Source organism: Hypanus sabinus, chromosome 9 (genome assembly GCF_030144855.1).
Source record: "Hypanus sabinus isolate sHypSab1 chromosome 9, sHypSab1.hap1, whole genome shotgun sequence".
Classification (NCBI taxonomy): Eukaryota; Metazoa; Chordata; class Chondrichthyes; order Myliobatiformes; family Dasyatidae; genus Hypanus; species Hypanus sabinus.
The window spans coordinates 87768835-87794210 of record NC_082714.1 but is presented as its reverse complement, the minus strand read 5'-3'; the positions used below and the strand labels follow the sequence as shown (position 1 = coordinate 87794210).

Sequence of the window (25376 nt, the reverse complement as noted above, 5' to 3'; positions counted from 1 at the left end):
GCCCCGGGTAGACAGAGTACGAGAAGGGTTGGAGACTTGTCTGTCACACGGAACCGTGTCTGTGAGGGAGGGAGACACACCAGTTCCCGTACGGATCTGGAGAGACACGGGGGCTGAGCTGTCGTTGATCAGCAGTAAGGTACTAGAGTTTGGTTGAAAGGCAGAAAGGTAGCTGTAAAGGGACAGAAATGGGTCATTATGGATTGTGAGCTGGTACCTGGACCAGTTGAAATAGGGGTGCGATCAGAATTCCCGAGAAAGGACGCGGACGTCCTTCTCGGTAATGATTTAGTAGGTGGTAAGGTTTGGGCAGCCATGACGATGGCCAGCCGACCGGTGAGTGCTGCGGCCCCGCCCCTAGATTCCAGGATCTATCCCGCACGCACGGTCACTCGCAGCCTGTCGAGAGAGGCAGCTGAGAACGAGAGCAGTTTAAATCTGGCCAGTATCGATTTGGCCGAGACGTTTCTACCGACCTTGTACCACGAGGGTTTAGAGGGTGGTAAAACGAAGAGTAGTAAAGTAAAAGAGGGTAAGGAAGTGGAGGCAGATCTGCCTTTAGCGAGGAGAAAGGTCCTAGAAGCCGGAAATAAAGATGAGAAACCGCTAGAGCAGTTAAGAGGTCCAAAGTTGGACAAGGATGATCTGTCTGGTTTGGCAGAACTGTTTGAAGAAGTTGAAAATTCTAAAGGAGTTCCCAATAACGAAATGAGGGCAGTCCTAAAGGAAAAGGATGCCATTACCTCGAAGAAGTCTGCTGGGTTGGCAGATGAGGTTATCTCAGCCTGCGGGGTTGAGTTAACTCCGGAAGGGAGTTGCCCAGAGAGTACCTGGGAGGATCGGGAGAACTAGAATTTGAAAAAGGTACGGGTATTGAAAGCCTGGAAGAGGTCAATGTCCCGTTTGAGTGTGTCCAAGATGGGGATGCACGTGGTACTGAACCTAGTAATGGAGCTCAGAAAAAGTCTGAGGTAATTGATTCAGTGGAACGGGACAGCCGTCCTTGTGGTCAGATAGACTTGGTTCAGTGAAAAAAGGGTTAACCTTGGTATCAGTGGGAAGTGAGAGTTCCCAGGTGTTTGTGCTCGAAGGTGTGTTCAAAGTTAATGCAGAGTTTAAGAATGGGGAGATAAGAATTATCATTGAAGGAAACGGGTAATCTGTAGTTCCCAAATCGAATGAAGAAATTTTAAGCTCTGCAGATCGCTTACAGATTAAGCCGGAATATGACAGGGCCCCCCACGCTATTGTTATTCCAGCGTGTGGTGTAAAAGGGCAGAATTTGAAATGCTGCTTGAGCAAGGAAGTCGAACTGAAACCACATAGACTGAAGGGGCCTGACGAGAGGGTTAGCCACCTGTGTAAAATTACAGAGGTGGGTGGAAATTCAGAAGATGGGCTAAGTTTGGGACACGGTGTTGATAAAATAATTCCTATGGAACAGGCGGGCGAGGGTTTATCTCGCCACCTTACTCAAATTCCCCGGAAAAGAGGCGACGGTTAATGAGGACGCCATTTTTAAATAGCAAAGCCGGTTGTAAGGGATTTTGACAAAGCCTGTGAATAATAAAGACAACCCCCTTGGAAGCCTGCCTGTTCAGTTTGAAAACAACTGAAAGACTAGTATTTACATAAACTTTTGTAGATGCACCTAAGCTAAGAGCACACCTCCTTAGTTTTGTTGCTGAAAAAAAGGTAATAAAATAGGTGGTTATTAAATTGAAGTCTGATGCTACAAGACGTTAGTACGGTACAAGATGTTAAGATATTAAAGAAAGTGACACTGTAATCGTTAACTGTTTAGGTACTGAATTGAATGTATAACTGTATTACTCTGTAGAAAAAAAAAACTTTGGTGTTGTGTTGGATTCTAACCCCCTGTAAGACTCGGTATTATTTCGCTTTTCCCGATGGTAAAAAACACGTTGAAGAAAGGGGGTGTTACGTCCGTAGCCCCCTCCTTTGTGAGAATCGCCAGATTACTGTTGGGTTGAGTCAAAAGGGGGCCCAAGGCATGAAGGGGAGACGTGCAGGATGTCACGTTTCTCCCCCCCATAGTGATGTAAAGCTACTGGACATGGCCATTGTCTCTTGGAGACAGATTTGTGGATTGAGATGCTCTGCTACGTGAATGCCCTCGGGCAAAGTGGCCTGGTTGAGGGAGAGATTGCATCACCCCCAACCTGATTGACATCTACGACCCTGCGAGTCAGAATAAAAGAGGGGCTGTAGGAACAACCCCTCAGATGCACCAGAAGAAACGTTAAGCAACCACGTAACAGCAGACGGTCATCGGAAACCAAGCCACGTGCGTTCAATTCTGTGGCTGGAATTGGTGGCTGAAACCACGGAAAACGGCTTTTTAGCTAACAACGGGGAAACCCGCTCCCGACTCAACGGATTGGCATCATAAAAGACTTGGGCAAGTTTAAACGCCTCCCTCTCTTAAACCCAAAACGCCGCAGCCTGAACAAGCTAATGACTTTTATATTTCCATCGGACAATACATTATCCCCTGGACAACAATAGAGTTACGTTTTATTGGTTATGATCATACCTGCGCTTTAGATTTAGTATTGATGACGTATATTATCTGTATGTTTGCATTAATCTTATTTTTGTGCCCCTTTATCAATAAATACTTTTAAAAATAGTACCATCAGACCTCAACGGACCTCTCTATCTTTGCTGGTAAGTGATCCAGTTACGGGATTTCGTAACACTAGGTTCACCCTTCACAACCTAACAGGAACATGTTGGTCTTGGATGTTGACAATCGCACTCTTAAAAGCCTCTTAAATGTGCCACTCACTACCTTCTTTTCAAACAGGTCACAGAGAGAGGGGGAATCAGCCAGTGTTACTGCTCCCCATCACAGACAAACAATCTTGGGGTGAGAGAGAGAGAGAGAGGGAAATCATCCAAGGATTCTGTTCCTCATCACTGCACCTCAGTTAACAGCTACTCACCAGAAGCCCCAGCCCGGAATCCCCACTGACTCTAAAACAAAGACAATGTCCTGGATGAAGAACACGAAGAAGAAGGTGAAGAAGTTGAATGAGCTGTCACTCCTGCAAAGGAAAGAAAGGAAACAGACCTTACACAACCTGGACACCAGACCCAATGCTGATAAGTTGTGGCACAGGGCTTTTAACACTAGGTGGCAGCAGTAAGCAGGTGATACGTTGGAACCGCCCTAACACACAGGGTAGAAAGGAAGAAAGTGGCAGACCACTTCTGTCACTATCTATTGGTGGGCCCACAGGGAATGTGTCTGTATTCACAGGGGTCCTAAGGAGGGCGTCAGATTTCACAGGGTTCCCTGGAATGTACTGGTATTTAAAGGGTTGCAGGAAGTGTATCAGTATTCACAAAGTGTCCTGGGAAATATGTTAGAATTCACAAGTGGTCCCAGAGAGTCTATTGGTATTTTCAGGGGTCCCAGGGTAGTGTGTCAGTATTTACAGAGGGTCCTGGGGAGTGTGTTGGTATTTATAGGGGGTCTCAGAGCATGAGTCTGTTTTCATGGGGGTCCCAGGGAGGGTGTCGGTATTTACAGGGGTTTCTGTGGAGTATGCTGGCATTTACTGAGAACATTCCCAGCACAGATGCATAGGTAGAGCCACTGCCTCACGGCTGCAATGACATGGACCTCCAGTGAAGTGTGTTGCACTTGTAGCTCTGTGTGTCTGGGCCAAAGGGCCTACTTTCATGCTGCCCCTCTCACTCTTCGACTATGCGCAGTGCCGTATTCGTGTTGGCTGAAAAGGCCCTGCCCTCTCCACTACACAGTGCAGTTACCTGAACGCCTTGTAGATGGGTCTGTACCAGCAGATGAAGGAACAGGGCGTGAAGAGCAGCAGCCAGAGGATGGAGAGGCCGAAGTGCGTCCCCTGCTCCACGCTGACTATGAACCAGGCAAGGCTCCCCAACAGATTGAAGAACAGCACTATGGCACTCACTGTGGACACAGGCAAAGAGGGACACTCACCAATCACAAATGCCTTCCTCACCAACACTATACCAGCCTACAAGAAGCCTTGCAAAGGACAGATTATCTGGGAAGGAATCACCAAGGCAAACAAGCCTACAGATCAAGTACTGGGAAGTGGGATCAGTACAAATGAGAATCTGGTGGTTGATAGGGAGGACAGCATAGTAGCATAGCAGTTAGCACAAAGCTTTACAGTGCCAGTAATCGATCAGTAGTTGTCATTCAGTTCCTGCCGCCATCTATAAGCAGTGTGTAGTGCTCCCCATGACTACGTGGGCTTCCTACAGGTGCTCTGGTTTCCTCTCACATTCCAAAGATGTAATGGTTAGGGTTACTGAGGTGGGCAAGCTACATTGTGCTGGAATCGTGGGCTGCCCCCAGCCCAATCCTCGGACTGTGTTGGTCACATTTCACTGTGTGCTTTTATGTATATCATGCTTCCTTTTACTGGTCAATGCGTTGAGTACAGAAGTTACCAAGTCATGCTGCAGCTGTGTAAGACTTAGCCAGATTTGGAGTACTGTGTGCAGTTCTGGTCGTCCCCATTACTGGGAGGACATGGAGGCTTTGGGGAGGTTGCAGAAGAGAATCATCAAGATGCTGCCTGGATGAGAGGGCATGAACTATAAGGAGAGATTGGACAAACTTGGTTGTTTTCTATGGAGAGGAAGAGGCTGAGGGGAGACCCCACAGAGCAGGGGTTCACAGAACCCTTGGTAGGTGTCCACGGCATAAAAAAAAAGTTGGGAACCCCTGCCACAGAGGTTTATCAGGTTATGAAAAGCGTAGATGTATAGCCTATTCTCCTGGGAACGAAATGACAAATGCTGGATGGCAGAGGTACAAGATGACAGGGTTAAGTTCAAAAGGGATGAAAATGATAGGACCTCTGGAAAATTGCATTCAGTCATTCAGTTATTCCCATTGCAGGAAGGATGTTGAAGCTTTGGAGGAGATGCAGGAAGCTGCCTGGTTAGAGGCCATGAGCTATAAAGAGAGGTTGGACAAATTTGTGTTATTTTTTCTGGAGCATCAGAGGCTGAGGGGAGATCTGATAGAGACTTATAAAATTATGAGGCAGATATAATCAGTGTCCTTTTATCAGGGGGTAATGTTAAACACTAGAGGGCACAGCTTTAAGATGAGTAGGGGAAAGTTTATGGGGGATATACGAGGAACCTCTTGTTTTGACATTGTTGGGTACTACATGACTGGACAGGTTGGCAGGAGAAGTAGTGGAAGCAGATACGAATAGCAACATGAACAGGCAGGGAATGGAGGGATATAGACCATGCATAGGTAGATGGGATTAGCTTGGATTGGGATCATGGCCTGTTTTTGTTTGGCTGAGGGAGGCGACTGTCTTTGGTTTATTATTGTTACATGTATGAGTTACAGTGAAAAGCTTGTCTTGCATAGTGCTCATACAGATCAAATCATTACAGAGCGCATTGAGGTAGAATGAGGTAAATAGCAGGTAAAAGATAAAGTGCAAGATCATAACAAGGTAGATTGTGAGGCCAAGAGTTGATCTTATCACGCTAAAGGACCTTTCAAGAGTCTGATTATACCCGGGTAGAAGCTGTCCTTGGGCCTCGTGGTACATGCTGTTGTATCTTCTGCCCGATGGGAGGGGGGAGAAGAGGGAATATCTGGGGCAGGTGGTGTCTGATTATGAATATCCAGGGTGGGTTGGTTAGAAGCTCGTCGTCAAAATCAAGATTGTCAGCTGCACAAGTCCATGCATGTAAAGGTGCAATGAAAAACGTACTTGCAGCAGCATCACAGGTACATAGTATCAGATATTTAAATAAGAAAAAATTTGTGGCAGTACAATGTGGTCACAGTGTTGCTGTACAGAGGTAGCGGTTTGGGTTGTACCAGCTGATTCAAGAACCAAATGGTTAAAGGTAAATTGCTGTTACTGAACCTGGTGTAATGGGACTTCAGGCTTCAGTAACTCCTGCCCGATGGGAGCTGTGAGAAGACGGTTGAAATGTGCAGTGGCCGTGTGTAATGTAGTGAGCCATCTCTATGCAAAAGGTGAACTGGTTTATGGGTACTCACACATCCATACATAATACATGATGGTGACTGTCTTCTGCAGGTCTTGGGGAATCTCCCCCTTGATGTCATGATAGAAACAGGGCTTCACGGGGCAGAACGAGGGCAGTGGGGGCCAGTTATTCACAATTCCTGCAAACATAAACAATCATTATTAAACTTAAACCACAGACCATGGCTCATATTGTGGTTATTCTAACAAATAGCCAAGTCCCAGGGTAGAAATGGCTAAAATGAGGGAGCATAAGTTTAAGGTGATTGGAGGAATATCCTGCCAGGAGTACTGTTAGAGGCAGATGGATTAGGGACATTTAATAAACTCCGAGGCACATGAATGACAGAAAAATGGAGGGCTATGTAGGAGGGAAGGGTTAGATTGATCTGAGAGTAGGTTAAAAGGTTGGCAAAACATTGCTGGCCAAAGGGCTTGTACTATGCTATAATGTTCTGTTTCCTGGGTGGATGGGCTGGCTGGCAGTGAAAGGTCTGCATAAAGCGACGAAGGTGTTTCCAATACTGGGAGAGTCTAAGATCAGAAGGCACAGGCTCCGAAGGATGCGCTACATTGGAGAGGGCCCAAAGGAGGTTCACGAGAATGATTCTGAGAATGAAAGGGTTAACATGTGGGCCCAATCTTGGTAGAGTTTAGAAGAATGGGGGCTGGGGTAATCCTATTGAAACCTACCAGATATTAAAAGGCCTAGATAGAGTGGATGTGGAAAGGATGTTTCCAACGGTGAGGGAGTCAAGGACCAGAGAGCAGAGCCTCAAAATAGAGGGATGTTCCTTTAGAACAGAGATGAGGAGGGACTTCTTTCGCCAGAAAGTGGAGAATTTGTAGAATTCATTGCCACAGACAGCTGTGGAGGCCAAGTCACTGGGTATATTTAAAGTGGAGGTTGACAGATTTTCGATTACTAAGTGTTATGGGAAGAAGGTAGGAGAATGGGGTTGAGAGGGAAAATAAATCAGTCATAATGGAATGGCAGAACAGACTCAATGGGCCAAGTAGTCTAACTCTGCTCCTACAGCTGATGGGCTGCACAGTTCATCAGTTCTCTCAGGGATGATTACCCGTGGGTCCTGGGGAAGCCCAATTCCTATGCATGTATCCATCCAAATAAATGTAATTGTAACCCCCTCTGCTACTTCCGCTGGCACCTCATTCCACCCTCTGTCTGAGAAAGTTGCCCGTCAAGTTTCCCTTTACATTCTTCCTCTTGCATTTTAAACCTGTTGAAGCTCGTTTCAAACTGTCCTTCCCTGCCCTACCACCCAACTTATCTATGCCCCTCGTGATTTTATAAACCTCTATCAGGTCACCCTTCAGCTTCCTTCACTCCAGGGAAAACAGCCCCAATCTCTCCAGCCTCTCCAGGTTACTCAAACTCTCTGGTTCCTGGCATCATTCCTGGGGGTCTTTCCTGCACCCCCTCCAGCACAGCCACACCCTTCAGGTCAAGACAGCGGGAGAAGTGGGGGATTAGGCATGTGTGACTCACCCACCGAGGAGGCGGATGCGTTCTGTAACGCCCGCTCCTTCCGGTCCAGTTCAGCTGCCTTTCTCTCCAGCTCCTCCTGCTGCCGCTGCAGGTCAGCTGTCAGGACTGTCGTGGGTTTCTGCAAGGCATCAACCAAACCGTTCAGCGGGCCCGGTGAATCGGCTCAGGGTGCTTGCCAGCAGTGATGGGATGGGGCACAGAGGGAGGGTGGAGGGATGTTACAGCACAAGAACACGCCCTTTGACCCACAGCGTCTGTGCCGACTGTGATGTCCACATGTGATGCATGTCTCTCATACAATCAAAAAGCATGGTAACAGGCCCTATGGCCTGACCAATTCACATTGACCAGTATTCCCATGCAGGCCCATGTCCCTCTAAACCGGGGTTCACAACCTTTTTTATGCCATGGACCCCTATCATTAACCAAGGGGTCTGAGGATCTCAGTTTGGAAACCCCTGCTCTAAACCTTTCCTATCTATGCACCTGTTGTTTAAATGTCGTTAACATACCTGCCTCAACCACTTCCAATGGCAGCTCGCCACCTATTATGTGAAAAGGTGCCTCTCAGGCACCCCTCCTCTTTCACCTGTGCCCTCCGGTTCTTGATTCCCCAACCCTGGGGGTAAAGACTACATGCATACCTATACTCTTCATGGTTTTATACACCTCCAAAATCACTCCTCATGTTTCTATTCTCCAATTCCCTGCCTGTCTAAAAGCCCCTATCTGCTTCCACCACTCTCTCTGGCACCCTCTACTCTCTGTATAAAACCTCTCTGGCACCCCCTACTCTCTGTATAAAACATTTCCCTGCACATTTCCTCTATACTCTGCCCCCTTAAAGCTATACCATCTGGTATTAGATATTTCCATGCTGTGAAACATGCTCTGACTACTTGAGTCTCTCATAATTTGATAAACATTAATTTGGCCTCCCCTCAGCCTGCAAAGCTCCAGAGAAGACAACACGTTTATCCAGCCTCTCCTTTTAACTCATACTTTCTAATCCAGGCAGCATCCTGGTGAACCATTTCTGGATCCTTTCCAAGGCCTCCACATCCTTCCTGTAATGGGAGGGGAGTAAGACACAGACGGATTTCAATCAATGCCTAGGTTCAGTCTGTGGGGGGAGCTCTCTGATCTTTGCCACTTTAATTAATTCATTCATTTAGAGACTGTGCAAAATAGGTCCTTGTGACCTTTCAAACCGCACCACCCAGCAGCCCCCAACAACAATTTAACCCTAACTTACTCATGGGACAATTTATAATAACCAATTAACCTACCCAGTGCATCTGTGGGAAGAAACTAGAGTACCTAAGGAAACCCACGTATTCTACAGGCAGGACGTACAGTGGACACCGGAACTGAATTCTGAACTCTGTAATAGTGTTGTGCTAATCACTTGCTACCCTGGTGCCTTACTTCCCTGCCCAGGCCACTGGACTGCACTGTCGCAATGAGGCTCAACATAGGCCTGAGGAGTGGCAGTTCATCCTTTGTCTGGGCCACACTGCTGCTTTCTGGAGTTAATACTGAATTGTGCAGCTTCAAGCACGTCATTTTTCTGTCTGTATTGGTCATCCATCAGCAGCATTGCTTCTGGCATGTTGATTTTGAACCATGCAAAATGCTTCCCAGCAGACAAGGATGGGGCAGTAGGTGAGGTAGCGGACAGGGAGACAGTGAGTGGGAATACCGGGGCTCGTTTGGGTCGGCTAACGAGGGTAGGATGTGATGACACTAGCGCTACTGACCTGGGTCCCGTAGTTCCTTCGGTCTCCAGCACTCTGCTTCCTGGTGGACAGACCAGGAGCTGGAGCTGGGGGTCTCTCCGGGGGCAGCGGTGTGGTCATGGTGGGAGCAGGGGTGTACAGAGGGGGAGCCTGGAAAGAGAGAAGCAAAGACATTGGTGGCCTTGTGAGTGCAGAAGATCCCAGGACAGGACAAATTGTTCAGTCCCAGTCTTCCAGCCGGCCACACACAGTCCGTGTTCATTGCATTCCCCTGTGAGCACACACACACCCACCGGCCAGCATGACAAGGCTATGGTGATAATAGTGCCAAACTCTACATAGCGCAGTAACAACCAGAGTTCATTCAGTCCCTTGTGCCCACAGACAAGATCTGCAGCTCAGTTCCATTTGCACAATATTCCTCAACTAACAAACCCACCATGCCCCCACTCCAGTGAATCCCTAGCTGATTCCCTCTCTCTCTAACCCTGGGGTCACTGGGTTCTGACAGAGAGCAAGAGCCCTGATTGATCCCTCCTCTCTAACCCCAGGGTCATGGGACAGTGATGGGGAGCAGGAACCCTGGCTATTCTCTCTCACACATGTCATCCAGCCACTAGATGGAGTCACTGAGCCTGGTGGGCTGCCAGTATTGCACCATTCCAGTGAGGCCATTGGACTAGGACATCTTGCGTTCAAGGCTAGACCTCTTCATCTGGGGTAGGGTCCCTCTAACATCTGTCCTCCCATTGTGGCCTGTATATTGGTGAGATCCGATGTAGATTGGATGAGCACTTACGCACCATCTGCCAAAAGAACTGGATCTCCCAGTGGCCACCCATTTTAATTCCACCCTATTCCCATTCCAATATGTTAATCCATGGCCTCCTTTACTGTCACAATGAGGCCACACTCAGGTTGGAGGAACCTAACATTCCATCTTGGTAGCCTCATTCCTGATGGCATGAACATTGATTTCCAGTAATGCTCTCCTCCTCTCCTTTCCCCTCTCTCACATTATCTCCTTGCCTGCCGATCGCCCCCCACTTCTGCTGCTCCTCCCCTTTTTCCTTTTTCCATGGCCTTCTGTCCTCTCCTATTAGATTCTCCCTTCTCCAGCCCTGTATCTCTTTCACCAATCAACTTCCCAGCTCTTTACTTCACCCCTCCCCCAGCCTTTTAAATCTCCTCGTCTTTTTTTCCTCCAGTCCTGCCGAAGTGTCTTGGCCCGAAACATCGACTGTTTCCATAGATACTGCCTGGCCTGCCGAGTTCCTCCAGCATTTTGAATGTGTTACATACAGTCCTGAGATTCTTTTTCCTGCAGACGTACTCAGCAAGAATCACAGGGTTGTATGTAGTGACGTGTATGTACTCTGATAATAAATTTTACTTTGAACTTATACATAATTTGATAATAAATTTACATTTTGAACTTGTCTCCCCACCATTCAGGACATCTTCAAAGTCAGTGCCTCAAGAAGGCTAATTCCATCACTAGGGACCCTCATGTTCCACGACATGCCCTCTGCTCATAACTACCATAAGGGAGGAAATACAGGAGCCTGAGAACACACACTCAACGCTTTAGGCACGGCTTCTTTCTCTCTGCCATCAGATTACTGAACTGTCCATGAACACTACCTCGCTATTCCTCTTTGGCACTCCAGTATTTATTTAACTTTTACTGTAAATCATAGTAATAGTTTATTTCTTGCACTGCTGACACAAAACAGCAAATTTCATGACATACGACAGTAATAATAAAACTGACTCTGATGATTAGGAGACTTTTCTGATTAGTTACTTCCTCTGTCATATTCTGAAGAAGACGGTTTTGGAAGGAGACTTCTATTACTGCCTCTGCACCACACACCAAGGGGTCAGTAATTGTCTGCTCATCCCAACTTTTCTTTAGGTATGCGGAGAGAAGGGACACGTTTCACTGCCGTGTATTCCTCAGGATAGGGAAGTCCCAAAGACACACGTGGCCAAGCGAGGTCATGTTGACGTGCTGTCACTTTGACAACATGGAGCTGATTGCCACAGGGAACCCGGTATTGCTGAGTAGGTGGATCTGTTTTCAGCAGTCTTGATGAATCAATAGTCAGCTGACAGATTTTTTAAAAGCACATCTTTAAGTTCCGATTAAACAGGTCTTCCCAGCAAGCCTCCCACAATGCAGCGATCTCTCCTCACTGCCCCTACAATAGTGTAACAGCCCCTCACCAACCCTCCAGCAGTGTAACGCCCTCTCTTCACTGACCCTCCAGTAGTGTAACACCCTCTCTTCACTGACCCTCCAGTAGTGTAAAACTCTCTCACCGACCCTCCAGCAGTGTAACACCCTCTCTTCACTGACCCTCCAGTAGTGTAAAACTCTCTCACCGACCCTCCAGCAGTGTTACACTCCCTCACTGACCCTCCAGCAGTGAACGCTCCCTCCTCACCGACCCTCCAGATGTGTCACACTCCCTCCTCACCGACCCTCCAGCAGTGTCACACTCCCTCCTCACCGACCCTCCAGCAGTGTCACACTCCCTCCTCACCGACCCTCCAGCAGTCACACTCTCTCCTCACCAACTCTCCAGCAGTGTCACACTCCCTCCTCACCAAACCTCCAGCAGTGTCACACTCCCTCCTCACCAAACCTCCAGCAGTGTCACACTCCCTCCTCACCAACTCTCCAGCAGTGTCACACTCCCTCCTCACCAACTCTCCAGCAGTGTCACACTCCCTCTTCACCAACCCTCCAGCGGTGTCACACTCCTCACCAACCCTCCAGCAGTGTCACACTCCCTCCTCACCAACCCTCCAGCAGTGTCACACTCCCTCCTCACCAACTCTCCAGCAGTCACACTCCCTCCTCACCAACTCTCCAGCAGTGTCACACTCCCTCCTCACCAACCCTCCAGCAGTGTCACACTCCTCACCAACCCTCCAGCAGTGTCACACTCCCTCCTCACCAACCCTCCAGCAGTGTCACACTCCCTCCTCACCAACCCTCCAGCAGTGTCACACTCCCTCCTCACGGACCCTCCAGCAGTGTCACACTCCCTCCTCACTAACTCTCCAGCAGTGTCACACTCCCTCCTCACCAACCCTCCAGCAGTGTCACACTCCCTCCTCACCAACCCTCCAGCAGTGTCACACTCCCTCCTCACCAACCCTCCAGCAGTGTCACACTCCCTCCTCACCAACCCTCCAGCAGTGTCACACTCCTCACCAACCCTCCAGCAGTGTCACACTCCCTCCTCACGGACCCTCCAGCAGTGTCACACTCCCTCCTCACTAACTCTCCAGCAGTGTCACACTCCCTCCTCACCAACCCTCCAGCAGTGTCACACTCCCTCCTCACCAACTCTCCAGCAGTGTCACACTCCCTCCTCACCAACCCTCCAGCAGTGTCACACTCCCTCCTCACCAACTCTCCAGCAGTGTCACACTCCCTCCTCACCAACCCTCCAGCAGTGTCACACTCCCTCCTCACTAACTCTCCAGCAGTGTCACACTCCCTCCTCACCAACCCTCCAGCAGTGTCACACTCCCTCCTCACCAACCCTCCAGCAGTGTCACACTCCCTCCTCACCAACCCTCCAGCAGTGTCACACTCCCTCCTCACCAACCCTCCAGCAGTGTCACACTCCTCACCAACCCTCCAGCAGTGTCACACTCCCTCCTCACGGACCCTCCAGCAGTGTCACACTCCCTCCTCACTAACTCTCCAGCAGTGTCACACTCCCTCCTCACCAACCCTCCAGCAGTGTCACACTCCCTCCTCACCAACTCTCCAGCAGTGTCACACTCCCTCCTCACCAACCCTCCAGCAGTGTCACACTCCCTCCTCACCAACTCTCCAGCAGTGTCACACTCCCTCCTCACCAACCCTCCAGCAGTGTCACACTCCCTCCTCACCAACCCTCCAGCAGTGTCACACTCCCTCCTCACCAACCCTCCAGCAATGTCATACTCTCTCCTCACTGACTGTCCAGCAGTGTCACACTCCCTCCTCACTAACTCTCCAGCAGTGTCACACTCCCTCCTCACTAACTCTCCAGCAGTGTCACACTCCCTCCTCACTAACTCTCCAGCAGTGTCACACTCCCTCCTCACTAACTCTCCAGCAGTATCACACTCCCTCCTCACTAACTCTCCAGCAGTGTCACACTCCCTCCTCACCAACCCTCCAGCATTGTTACACTCTCTCACTGACCCTCCAGCAGTGTAACGACCTCCTGGTATGGCAGCACACCTTCTTTACAGCCCCTCTGTCACCGTGACAGTGCTTGCAGTGAGAGCATCAACACTGAGAACCCAGCTCTCCGGAGGTCCAGAAAATATAAAAAAAACATCATCAGCCCTTTGACAGGAGAGCTGCTCCAACTCACCGCTCTGTGGTTCAGGGTACTCTAACACACACAAGCAATGTGGCACTCCCCAACGCGGCTCCAGGTGCATGTTAAGCTGGTCAGACCTGTGGCTGAATATAGGAGCCTCAGCAGCCTCTCGCTGCTCTCTGTGCCCTGGGGATCGCACATATATTTACATACTGAGCAGCAGAGGGAAGAAATACCTCAGGGAAAACAAGTCAAGGCATCAGTTCTAATAGAATCTGAAATGGATCTTTTAACAGGCATAGGGATCTATTCCAGGGACTCAGGGGATTTACTTACTTTTATTTAGCGATACAGCATGGAGCAGGCTCTTCCACCCACCTATTTAACCTCGGAACAATTTACATTGACCAATTAACCTACTAACTGCTATGTCTTTGGACTGTGGGAGGAAACTCGGAGCACCTAGAGGAAAGCCACATGTTCATGGGGAGGACACACAAACTCCTTACAAATGGCGCCAGAATTGAACTCTCAACTCCAATGCCCTGAGTAGTAATAGCATTGAGCTAACCATTACACTACCGCGACGTTCAGTTGTTCTGTGGAGTTACAGATCCCTGGGAGCCAGTTGGGATACAAGAGGTTTGGAGGAGGTTTTCACATAGAATAACAGATTCTTGGGACTGAGTAATACGCACAAAATTCTGCAGGAATTCAGCAAGTCAGGTAGCATCCGTGGAAAAGTCTCGGTCCAAAATGTTGATGGTTTACTCCCCTCCATAGATGCTGCAGACTTGCTAAATTCCTCCAGCATTTTCTGCATGTTTCTCATTATTTCCAGCATCTGCAGAGTGTCTTGTGTTTATAATTTGCTGGTAGTTTGGAATATAATGAGGGGTTATATCCATGATGTTGTTACAGGCTGGAATATAATCCAGGGCCTCAGGACTTTTGGAGGAAGTGTGTAGAGAATAACAGATCTCTGGGGTAGACCACAGCCTGGGATCTAATCCAGGGTTGGGGGGGGGGGGGAATGGCTGGTTTATATATAGAATAACAGATCCCTGGGGTAGACTACAGCCTGGGATCTAATCCAGGGTTGGGGGAGGGGGTACGGCTGGTTTATATATAGAACAACAGATCCCTGGGGTAGACTACAGCTCGGGATCTAATCCAGGGTTGGGGGGGGGGGGGTGGTATGGCTGGTTTATGTATAGAATAACAGATCCCTGAAGTGGACTACAGCCTGGGATCTAATCCAGGGTTGGGAGGGGGTTATATAGAGAATAACAGATCCCCAGGGTGGGCTACAGGCTGGGATCTAATCCAGGTGCTCGGAGATATTTATGTATAATATATCCATGGGAGTGGGTTACAGCCTGGGGTATAATCCAAGGGTTAGGGTGTTTATATAAGGAATAACAGATCCCTGGAGTGGGTTACAGCTGGAATCTGATCTAGGAGTTCAGTGGGATGTATATACAGAATTACATCTGCAGAAACGAGATTAGGCTTGGAAGCCGACAAGAGGTTCAGTTGGGAGGAAGAAAGGGTTATTGAAGATTTATACATAGAAAAACAGATATAACAAAATGTGCAAGGCCAGTGCCGTCAGGTTCCTGGCTCTCTGAGGTCGTGGTGGGAGATGGCCTTCCTCATTGGTGGTCGATAGCTGGATAGAAAGGCAGCTCTGTGCCGTACTCACCCCTCTGGTTGTCTCAAAGGGGTTGTACAACTGGCCCAGGTCAGGCTGCTGGTGCTCTGCCATGTGTTCGATCACTGCCGGGTCCTGCAAGAAAACAGTGAAATGCAACAATCAACTGATGATGTACTAACAGACATTTCCTGCTGTCTTACAGCCTCTTCCCATCACAGATAAGTCAGTGGAGGGGTTGGGGGGAGGTGGGGGGGGGGGGGGAGACGGTGGCGCCGGTATAACAATGCAAGCCCTGTTTCTATCACTTCATCTGACTGTTCTACCCGAGAGTAGACTCTGGCATCTCATCCACAGAGGGATACAGCAGTCAATTAGTCCATACTGACCACTGACCACCCATTTACACTGATTCCATTTTGTACCCCCAATTTCTATTCCACCACACACTGGGGGGAGGGGCAAGGGTGGAGGGGGACACTTACAAGAAGATAACTAAACCAGTGAACCCCTGTATCAATGACCTAGGTTTAATTCCCACGACTGTCTATAAGGAGTTTGCATGTTTTCCCCATGACCAGGTGGGCTTCCTCTGGGTGCTCCAGCTTTCACCTGTATTGTAAAGATATATAGGTTAATTGGATGCCTGGGTGTAATTAGGCAGTGTAGGCTCATTGGGCCAGAAGGGCCTGTTACTGTGCTGTATCTCTACACTCCCCCAGGGTCAGACACAGAGTGTAACTCCCTCCACACCGTCCCATCACACACTCCTGGGGTCAGACACAGAGTGCAACTCCCTCCACACCATCCCATCACACACTCCCGGGTTCAGACACAGAGTGAAACTCCCTCCACACCGTCCCATCACACACTCCTGGGGTCAGACACAGAGTGAAACTCCCTCTACACCGTCATCCCATCACACACTCCCGGTGTCAGACACAGAGTGAAGCTCCCTTCACACCGTCCCATCACACACTCCCGGGGTCAGACACAGAGTGAAGCTCCCTCTACACTGTCCCATCACACTCTCCCGGGGTCAGACACAGAGTGAAGCTCCCTCTACACTGTCCCATCACACACTCCCGGGGTCAGACACAGAGTGAAGCTCCCTCCACACCGTCCCATCACACACTCCCGGGGTCAGACACAGAGTGAAGCTCCCTCCACACTGTCCCATCACACACTCCCGGGGTCAGACACAGAGTGAAGCTCCCTCCACACCATCCCATCACACACTCCCGGGGTCAGACACAGAGTGAAGCTCCCTCTACACTGTCCCAGCACACACTTCCAGGGTCAGTGTGAGGAAATTGGAGCATCCAGGGGAAACCCACATATTCACAGGGAAATAGAACAACCTTCACCTCCTCCAACACCACCACCACCTCGCTTGCTCTCACACACACACACACGGCAGAGTTCAGAATCAAACACAGATCACTGGAACTATGAGGAAACAGCTCTACTCACTGTACCACTCTGCCCTGGGATTGTCTATTCATACTTGTTTTCTTTCCCATCCGTCACCATGTGCTGATTGGCATGGACCTTTTACTTGATGCCCACTTACAGCTGCTGTGCCCTGGTGTATCACAACAGGTAGCACATGACAAAGCAGTTGGCAATTCAGCCAAATCCCAAGCCCTCACAAGGCAGTCACAACTGCTAGGGCCCCACCTACAAGAGTTGCAGTTCCCTGAATGAGTAAGAAACAGAAGTCACCAGAGGTCAAGAAACTGTCTTCCTTCCTTTGACAAATGGCCCAATCAGTTGGCAGAAGGAACACCACCACACCCTTACCCTTTCAACCCATCTCATAAGTACGAGATGCACAGAGAACATCACTTGACCAGGCGAGACAAGATCTCTCCAAACAGCATACCTCCAAGAAGACAGTTTTATAGGCACTATCAGTCTCATCCCTGTCTAGAAGTGTGTGATGGGACGATGCGGAGGGAGTTTCACTCTGTGTCTGACCCCAGGAGTGTGTGATGGGACGGTGTGGAGGGAGCTTCACTCTGCGTCTGACCCCTGGAGTGAGTGATGGGACGGTGTAGAGGGAGCTTCACTCTGTGTCTGACCCCGGGAGTGTGTGATGTGACGGTGTAGAGGGAGTTTCACTCTGTGTCTGACCCCGGGAGTGTGTGATGGGACAGTGTAGAGGGAGTTTCACTCTGTGTCTGACCCCAGGAGTGTGTGATGGGACGATGTGGAGGGAGTTTCACTCTGTGTCTGACCCCGGGAGTGAGTGATGGGACGGTGTGGAGGGAGCTTCACTCTGCGTCTGACCCCTGGAGTGAGTGATGGGACGGTGTGGAGGGAGTTTCACTCTGTGTCTGACCCCGGGAGTGAGTGATGGGACGGTGTGGAGGGAGCTTCACTCTGCGACTGACCCCGGGAGTGAGTGATGGGACGGTGTGGAGGAAGTTTCACTCTGTGTCTGACCCTGGGAGTGTGTGATGGGACAGTGTGGAGGGAGTTTCACTCTGTCTGACCGTGGGAGTGTGTGATGGGACAGTGTGGAGGGAGCTTCACTCTGTGTCTGACCCGGGAGTGTGTGATGGGATGGTGTAGAGGGAGCTTCACTCTGTGTCTGACCCCGGGAGTGTGTGATGGGATGGTGTAGTGAGAGTTTCACTCTGTGTCTGACTCCGGGAGTATGTGATGGGATGTTGTGGAGGGAGTTTCACTCTGTGTCTGACCCCAGGTGTGTGTTGGGACAGTGTAGAGAGAGTTTTACTCTGTGCCTGACCCCAGGAGTGTGTGATGGGACAGCTTAGAGGGAGCTTCACACTGTGTCTGACCCTTTTATTTTTTATTTATCTGCAGGCCCCCAATTTGAGTGTGTTTTAATGTTTTTTCAGTTTAAAGTACATTCAAATTGAAACATCACATCTAGACTGGAAGGCCCTCAGAAGGCAACACCAGACATGGAAGTACTCCAGAAGAGGGGCAAGCAGTGGGCTCAGACAGAATCCTTTGGTCAGGCTCGGGAGCAGACCGATGGGAGAAGCACCTAACCCCACCCCAAAAGACACACTCCACTCCTCTCTCCAACAACAGTTACCTGGGGCCTGAAGTGTAGCCAGAACTGAGAAGCCCCTTCAGGGGCTCAGCGAAGAGATGCGACCTGTCACATTCTGGGTGAAACACAGACTCAGTGCCATAGAAATTTGAGTTCCTGAACCACAGATACACCTGTCGTACTGGTCAACAGGTTTTAGGGAGGTGTATTTACATATTTGCAATATTTACATTATTCTCAATTTACTAAGTAGAAACTTAAATTCAAATGCCCAATTCAAACACGAGCAACACACACAAAATTCTGGAGGAACTCAGCAGAAATCAGGCAAGACTGATGATGGGTCTTGACCTGAAATGTCAACTGTTTACTCCCTCCATATATACTGCCTGAACTCTGAGTTTCTCCTGCATTTTGCATGTGTTGCTCAAGATATCCAGTATCTACAAAAACTCCTGTTAATGAAAATACTGGCATCCTGATGAACAAAAAGTAAAAATAAGCTTTATTTGTCACATATACATCAACAGATATACATTAATAACAAATATTCATGAATTTGTTAATATACATTAACAGCCGGTGATAATAAACCTGATTCTGATTCAGAAACAAACAGCATTTGTGTCGAGAACATGTTGGGGACAACCATGCTTCTGGTGCCAACATTAACATACCCTTAGCTCGTTAACCTTAACCCTTTGAAACCCAGGAGGAAACCTGCAGTGTCTTGGTCAGAACACACAAACTCCTTTACAGACAGCGACAGGAATTGAACTCCAACCTTACAGCTGGAACAGGGTGTCTGACCCTGGGAGTTACCATCTCCCCCAGGACACTCTGCAGCTTTTCTGTGCCACGAAGGCCTACAAAGAGCCTGCGGAAATCATCTGCTCTTTCTCCTGGGAAATCCAGTAGTTGGCTTGGGTGGAAGCCTTGCTGGTCTAGAGCTGTGAGTGACCACTTCAGTTGCACTGACCAACCAGCTCCAGATCAGGAACGTGAGGCTGGAGTACAGCATGAATGCTGGGAGAAAAGTGGGTGGACTCCCATGCAGAGACCAGTCTGTAGAGTCGACTCTGTCTATGCTTCCCACTGCCTCATTCAGCAGCCAGCATAATCAAAGACCTCACCCACTCTGGGTATTCCCTCTTTTCCTCTCTCCAACTCAGCAGAGTAAAAAAACCTGAAAGCCTGTACCACTATTCTGTCAGGTTGGGGGAACAACACTTCATACTCTTTTTGGGTATCCTACAACCTGATGGTATGTACGTTGATTTCTCCAGTGTCTGGTAATTTCTTCTTCTTCCTCTTCTCTCTTTTTCAATTCTCCATTCTGGTTCCCCTCTCACCCCCTTCTCTTCTCCTCACCTGTCTTATCACCTCCTTCTGCTGTCCCTCCTCCTCCTTCAATTTCTCCCATGGTCCACTCTCCTCTCCAATCAGATTCCTTCTTCTTCAGCCTTTTACCTCTTTCACCTATTACATCCCAGCTTCTCACTTCATTTCCTTCCCCCACCCACTCACCTTCACCTTCACCTGGACTTAATCTGCCAGTTTGTGCTCCCACTTCCCCCACCTTCCTATTATGGCTACTGCTCCTTTCCTTTCCAGTCCTGATGAAGTATTTTCGTCTGAATCACCAACAGTTCAAACCTCTCCATAAATGCTGCCTGACTTGCTGAGTTCCTCCAGCATTCTGAATTTTGCTCAAGGACAGTTTCTATCCCAATATTATCAGACACTTGAATGGATTTATTGTATAATAAGATGGACTTGGCATTACAATCTACCTCCTTGAACTTTATTGCAATTTTTCAGTAGCGATTACACTTTATCTGCATTTGTTGCTTTACCACAATGCTCTGTGTAATGCTTTGATCAGCAAGACAAGCTTTTCACTGTATCTTGGTACACGTGACAACAGTAAACCAATACCACCTAGTAAAGCTCTGTAAACACCAGAACAGACGGCAAGGGTGTGTCTGAACAGCTGATGAGAAAGAAAGGGTAAATTGAGAGAATGCAGGAATAGCACAAAAAGGAATTCCTTACTGCACAGACTGCAGAATAGCAGAGCGCAAGAACAGACCCTTCAGTCGGTAATGTCTATGCTGAACAGGATGCCAAATTAAACTAATCCCTTCTGCCTGCACATGATCCACTTCATCCATTTCCTGCATCTTCATCTTCTGCTTAACAACCTCTTAAACACCAGTACGCCCTTGTGGTGAACTACATATACCTGTCTGGACACGCCCCCCCCCCCCCCCCACTGACTGCTCCTGTGGCTCCTCCCACGGACCCCGGTATAAAGGCGATTGGAGCCTGAGCCCTGCTCTCAGTCTCCAGGATGTAGTGTGGTGGTCAATTGCTGCTTGCTCTTTCTTCCAGTCAATTAAAGCCTATATCTCACCTCACGTCTCAGAGTTATTGATGGTGCAACAGCCCTATCCTTGTTATATGCATCTACAGACCATGTGGATTCACAGTCATGCGAGGAACCTATTTCTACCAACACCTCCTTATATGCGTCCAAAACTCAGTTATGCGAGGAGCCCCGCTTTCCCGCCAATACAAGTCACGTGCGCATGCCTCAGTCTCACTCCCGCCAGTCTCACATTGGCTTTGGCAAGGTGTGGATGTGCAATCTTGCGCACTTAAACTTATGTTGGTTTTACCTACAGTGCAGTGATTTTGTGCTTGAAATACTTAACTATGCCTTCTAAGCATCCGATGTCATGTCTTGGGCCGTCAGCCAATCGGCAGAGAACCTCTTTAACACTTGGAAAAAAGTTGGAAATTATAAACAGAGCGGATTCAGTTAAAGGTAACAAAGCTCTGGGACACTACTGCCAGGAACAGAATCTTGCCTTTAAAGTTCCTTTGTTGCTTGACAATGTGCAGCCCATCCTAAACATTTGACAGCTTTCATCGTAATATAACTGCGTTTCCTGCCACCTAACACAACATCGCTGATTCAACCACTCGACCAAGGTGTGATCCACATTCAAGGCATATTTTTTTTCTTTTTAAATCTTTTTATTATTATTATTCAAAAATAACACAGGTACCTTGAAGTAACAACACTTACAATGCCTCAAAAAAAATTATCTTAAAGATTGAAAATTTTTGTGAATGAAAAAAACCCTACTAAACAAGAAAAGTGAGAAAAAAAAAGAAGCTCATTGGGGGTACAACCCCAGAGCCATGCGTCATACAGAAAGCTTCTAAAAATAAACATCAAACTGCCAACAAGAAAAAAAGATATATTGTAGCGGTGTGCTACACGCAGCGCTAAAATAACGACATGGAGTCGGTAAACTGCAGTTAAAGAAGACTTTATTCCAACTTCACAGCCCTGCTTTAAAGCCTCCCTGATCCCGCCCTCCCCGGGCGCAGATGCTGTAGGGGCACGTACTCACAATCCCCCGCAGGCTTTTCCCTTTGTTGGTGAAGCAGACCTGGCACCCTTTTGGGACTGGCCTTTGTGCCGGCGCGCTGGCTATTTGTAAGCCGGTTCAAGTGCGCTAGGAAGTGAGTCGCCACATAACCCCCCCACCAGAACCGGCAATACACTCCCCAATGTTCACAGTCTGGGCCGGACCCTGTTTGGGAGGTCAGCCTCTGCGTCGCGGTGCCGGAAACTCGACCAGTTGTGCCAAGTCCACATGGGCCGGTTTGAATCGGTCCACCGTGAAAACCTCCTCTCTTCCCCCAACGTCCAGCACGAACATGGACCCCTTGTTCCTGAGCACCGTAAATTGCCCCTCATAGGGCCATTGCGGCGGTGGCCAATGCCCGCCCCTTCGTACAAACACAAACTTACAGTTCTGCAGGTCTTGGGGTACGCAGGTCTGGTTCTGCCCATGCTGCGAAGTGGGTATGGGGGCCAGGTCACCGAACCTCTTGTGTAGTCTGCCCAGGACTGCTGCAGGTTCTTCCTCTTGCCCCCTTGGGGCTGGAATGAACTCCCCGGGGATGACCAGGGGTGCGCCGTACACCAACTCAGCTGACGAGGCATGCAGATCGTCTTTGGGCGCCGTGCGGATGCCAAGTAGGACCCAGGGAAGCTCGTCCGCCCAGTTAGCTCCTCTCAGGCGGGCCATGAGAGCTGACTTTAGGTGACGGTGGAAACGCTCCACCAGGCCGTTCGACTGTGGGTGGTAGGCAGTGGTGTGATGCAGCTGTATCTCAAAAAGGCTGGCCATAGCTGACCACAGGCTGGAGGTGAACTGGGCGCCTCTGTCGGAGGTAATGTGGGCCGGTACACCAAAGCGGGACACCCAGGTGGCGATCAGTGCCTGGGCGCAAAATTCGGAGGTGGTGTCGGTGAGCGGGATCGCCTCTGGCCATCTTGTGAACCGGTCCACAATAGTCAGGAGGTGCCGCGCTCTGCGCAACACTGGCAGGGGGCCCACTATATCCACATGAATGTGGTCAAAACGCCGGTGGGTGGGGTGGAACTGCTGTGGCAGAGCTTTGGTGTGCCGCTGCACCTTGGCCGTCTGGCAGTGCATGCACGTTCTGGCCCATTCACTGACCTGCTTGCGGAGTCCGTGCCAAACGAACCTGCTGGAGACCATCCGGACGATTGTCCGGATGGAGGGGTGCACTAAGTTATGAATGGAGTCGAAAACGTGTCGCCGCCAAGGTGCCGGGACGACGGGACGGTGCTGGCCGGTGGCGACGTCACAGAGTAGGGTCCTCTCACCTGGGCCTAAGGGGAGGTCCTGGAGCTGGACCCGACAGCAGGGCGAACAGGGGGCGCATGATTCGGGCAGCTGAAGGGAGGAAGCGGTGGTAGAAATTGACCATACCTACGAATTCCTGAAGGCCTTTGATTGTGGTGGGTCGGAGTAAATGGCGGACCGCGTCTACCTTAGCGGGCAGAGGGGTTTTAGTAATCCTGTGGCCCAGGAAGTCGATGATGTCGAGCCCGAACTGACATTTGGCCGGGTTGATTGTTAGACCGTACTCAATCAGTCGGGCGTAGAGTTGACAGATGGGAGGTGGGACAGATGCTCCTGACGACTGCTGCTGGCTATGAGGATGTCATCCAAATAGATGAATGCAAAGTCCAGGTCGCGTCTCACCGCGTCCATTAACCGCTGGAACGTCTGTGCGGCATTCTTCAGGCTGAACGGCATGCGGAGGAACTCAAAAAGGCCGAACGGAGTGATGAGAGCCGTTTTGGGGACGTCGTCCGGATGCATCGGGATTTGATGGTATCCCCGGACGAGGTCTACCTTGGAGAAGATCCGTGCGCCATGCAGGTTTGCTGCAAAGTCCTGAATGTGCGGCTCAGGGTAGCGGTCCGGTGTGGTAGCCTCGTTCAGTCTGCGGTAGTCGCCGCATGGTCTCCAGCCCCCTGTCGCTTTGGGCAACATGTGCAGGGAGGAGGCCAATGGGCTGTCGGACCGCAGGATGATCCCCAATTCCTCCATCCTCTTGAACTCCTCCTTCGCCAGTCGGAGCTTATCTGGGGGAAGCCGCCGAGCTTACGGGTACGGGCACTTACGGGTACGCCATAGGTCCTTACCGTGCTGCCGTAAACGGCCCTCGGGGGGGGACCTGGTACCCGGTTGTGGGTGTCGTAACTCGTCAGAGGTAAGACGCTGATCTCAGCACCAGTGTCGACCAAAAAACGGCGTCCCGACCTCTTGTCCCACACATACAGGAGACTATCACGATGGCCAGCAGCTGTAGCCATCAGCGGCGGCTGGCCCTGGCATTTCCCGGAAACCTGCAGGGCGGGCTACAGCGGCGGGCTTCTGCACCCCACCGCTGGTGGTAGAAGCACCATTGTTCGTTGGGCTCCTCACCCCTGCCTCTGGGGTTAGCGGGCTCTGTGGCCGGGCCTGGACTGGTTTGCTGCTGGGAGCGTGGCCTGGTGATCTGTGCGACGGAAGCCCCACTCACCTTCTTGGCATTCCACAGCAAGTCCGCCCGGGCTGCCACCTTCCAGGGGTCGCTGAAATCCATGTCGGACAGCAGCAGGCGTATGTCCTCGGGCATCTGCTCCAGGAATGCCTGCTCAAACATGAGGCAGGGTTTGTGTCCGCCGGCCAGAGACAACATCTCATTCATTAAAGCCGATGGAGGTCTGTCTCCCAAACCATCCAGGTGCAGTAAACTGGCAGCCCGCTCGTGCCGTAAGAGTCCGAAAGTCCTTATAAGCAGGGCTTTGAATTCCGTGAACTTGCCGTCCGCTGGGGGAAACTGTACGAACTCCTCAACCTGGGCCGCTGAGTCCTGGTTGAGGGAGCTCACCATGTAGTAGTAACATGAGTCCTCTGAGGTTATCTGCCAAACGTGGAATTGGGCTTCTGCTTGCTGGAACCATAGGTGAGGTCGCAGCGTCCAGAAGCTTGGCAGTTTCAACGAAACCGCATGAACAGATGCGACGTCGGTCATCTCCGGTCCAAAAATCATTTGGACCATCAGGGTCACCAATTGTAGCGGTGTGCTACACGCAGTGCTAAAATAACGACATGGAGTCGGTAAACTGCAGTTAAAGAAGATTTTATTCGAACTTCACAGCCCTGCTTTAAAACCTCCCTGATCCCGCCCTCCCCGGGCACGGATGCTGTAGGGGCACGTTCTCACAATCCCCTGCAGGCTTTTCCCTTTGTTGGTGAAGCAGACCTGGTGCCCTTTTGGGACTGGCCTTTGTGCTGGCAAGCTGGCTATTTGTGAGCCGGTTCAAGTGCGCTAGGAAGTGGGTCACCACAATATCAAAAAAAATTTACACTTAGATCATGGAGGAAATCTATCAGTTAACTGAAATGATAATAACGAGCAAATGAGCCCCATTTCTTCTCAAAATCAAATAAAGGTTCAAAGGTTCGACTTCTAATTTTCTTCAAGCCAAGACACAGCATCACTTGAGAGAACCATTGTGACAAAGTAGAAGCTGATATTTCCTTCCATTTCAACAAGATGGCCCTCCTAGCTATCAATGTAACAAATGTAATAACATGTTGGTCAGACACAGAGATACCATGGATATTTTGAGGAATTATTCCAAAAAGCACAGTCAATTTATTAGGTTGTAA

The 25376-nt window shown here is 49.7% G+C and overlaps 1 protein-coding gene across 3 annotated transcripts in view; it reads right to left on the bottom strand.

Annotated features, from left to right (window-relative positions):
• The window catches only part of scamp3 (secretory carrier membrane protein 3), a 43814-nt gene that overhangs the window by 7833 nt on the left and 10605 nt on the right, over positions 1-25376 (bottom strand). Inside the window, exons 1-7 of one of the 3 annotated variants that reach the window (XM_059980080.1) lie at positions 19690-19716; positions 15342-15425; positions 9321-9449; positions 7561-7678; positions 6062-6190; positions 3802-3961; positions 2970-3071 (exon numbers count right to left, since the gene is read on the bottom strand). In XM_059980080.1, the coding sequence (XP_059836063.1) occupies positions 2970-3071; positions 3802-3961; positions 6062-6190; positions 7561-7678; positions 9321-9449; positions 15342-15404 (701 nt within the window). In that variant the 5' untranslated portion in view covers positions 15405-15425; positions 19690-19716. Of the gene's footprint in view, positions 1-2969; positions 3072-3801; positions 3962-6061; positions 6191-7560; positions 7679-9320; positions 9450-15341; positions 15426-16763; positions 16912-19689; positions 19717-25376 lie in introns of those variants that run through there. The other 2 variants (XM_059980082.1, XM_059980079.1) reach the window with 2 other exon arrangements.